This window comes from Fibroporia radiculosa (genome assembly GCF_000313525.1).
Source record: "Fibroporia radiculosa TFFH 294 genomic supercontigs, scaffold15163, whole genome shotgun sequence".
NCBI lineage: Eukaryota > Fungi > Basidiomycota > Agaricomycetes > Polyporales > Fibroporiaceae > Fibroporia > Fibroporia radiculosa.
The window spans coordinates 1-1014 of record NW_012133487.1 but is presented as its reverse complement, the minus strand read 5'-3'; the positions used below and the strand labels follow the sequence as shown (position 1 = coordinate 1014).

General features: G+C 48.9%; 1 protein-coding gene across 1 annotated transcript; it reads left to right on the top strand.

Annotated features, from left to right (window-relative positions):
• Positions 1-49: 49 nt before the first annotated feature.
• FIBRA_07645 (uncharacterized protein) lies at positions 50-206 on the top strand (the record flags this gene model as incomplete). Its single annotated transcript, XM_012329321.1, has 2 exons — positions 50-66; positions 122-206. 2 exons carry the CDS (start codon positions 50-52, stop codon positions 204-206), a joined length of 102 nt encoding a protein of 33 aa, XP_012184711.1.
• Positions 207-1014: the final 808 nt, after the last annotated feature.

Below are 1014 nucleotides of genomic sequence, written 5' to 3'. Positions count from 1 at the left end.
AAAAGGAGGCTTGCTTGGCGGTGGGCCACCGAGACCGCCAAACGCCCGAATGCTTTGGATGGCATCGTGGGGTCGATCCGGGCGAGTTTCGCATAGCGCGGGGAGGCACGCCATTTCTCAGCAGCTCGAGCGCGGAAAGTCGCCTTCGCGACCTGACGGAGCTTGGAGATAGAGATGAGGAGAGGCTTGCGGAGGCAGGCTGGTAGGGAGGGGGCAGGGTTGGCATCTCCCCGTGCAGCCCTCTTGGCGTGTTCGTCGGCAAGCTCATTCCCCTGCACTCCACAGTGTCCTGTCACCCAGCGCAGGGTAAGGTGGATTCCCAGGTGTTGCCGGCGCAGTGCATCAATGCGCGTGTGCAGGAGGGTCCGTGGGACTTGATGCTACTACTTAGCATAATCGACCTCGAGAAGATAAGTTGAATATTGCCATTTTACATGTAACTTATATTCTTATCCTGCTCCAGAACATTTTCGAGGTAAACAGGCCCACCACTACCATTTTATCAGTCTGTCATTAGGGAAATTCAAAATTGATGCAACTGGGCTTGCAGAAAGTTCTGTGGCACAGATGCAGATTTAGACGCTGAAGAAAATGTGAGCCCAGACGCAAAAACGAGAAAAGATGCCTATGTCTCCTGCTTATCTAATGTCACACTCAGATATACAATTGCAATTATCATTGACATCAAGGTACTTCAGGCAATCAGGACAGCTTGATGCTTGTGCGGACATGGACATGTTTTATGCCTTGAAAATCTACATCTGGTATGGGAGTACCAGAAAGATCACAGGGACTATGGACAATCTATACAGATGCTGTGGGTATCTCCATATGTCTTTGATGTCATCCCCACTCTTATTACAACTCATCCCATTTTTCATAACAATTCAAACAATCCCCAAGCACCTGTTCAGACCCAACTGGCACTCACACTCTATTGAATGGGTTTTGGAATGGGGCTTGAAGATGTTGAAATATAAATGTGGCAATAAACCTTACCTGTGTTGACTAGAC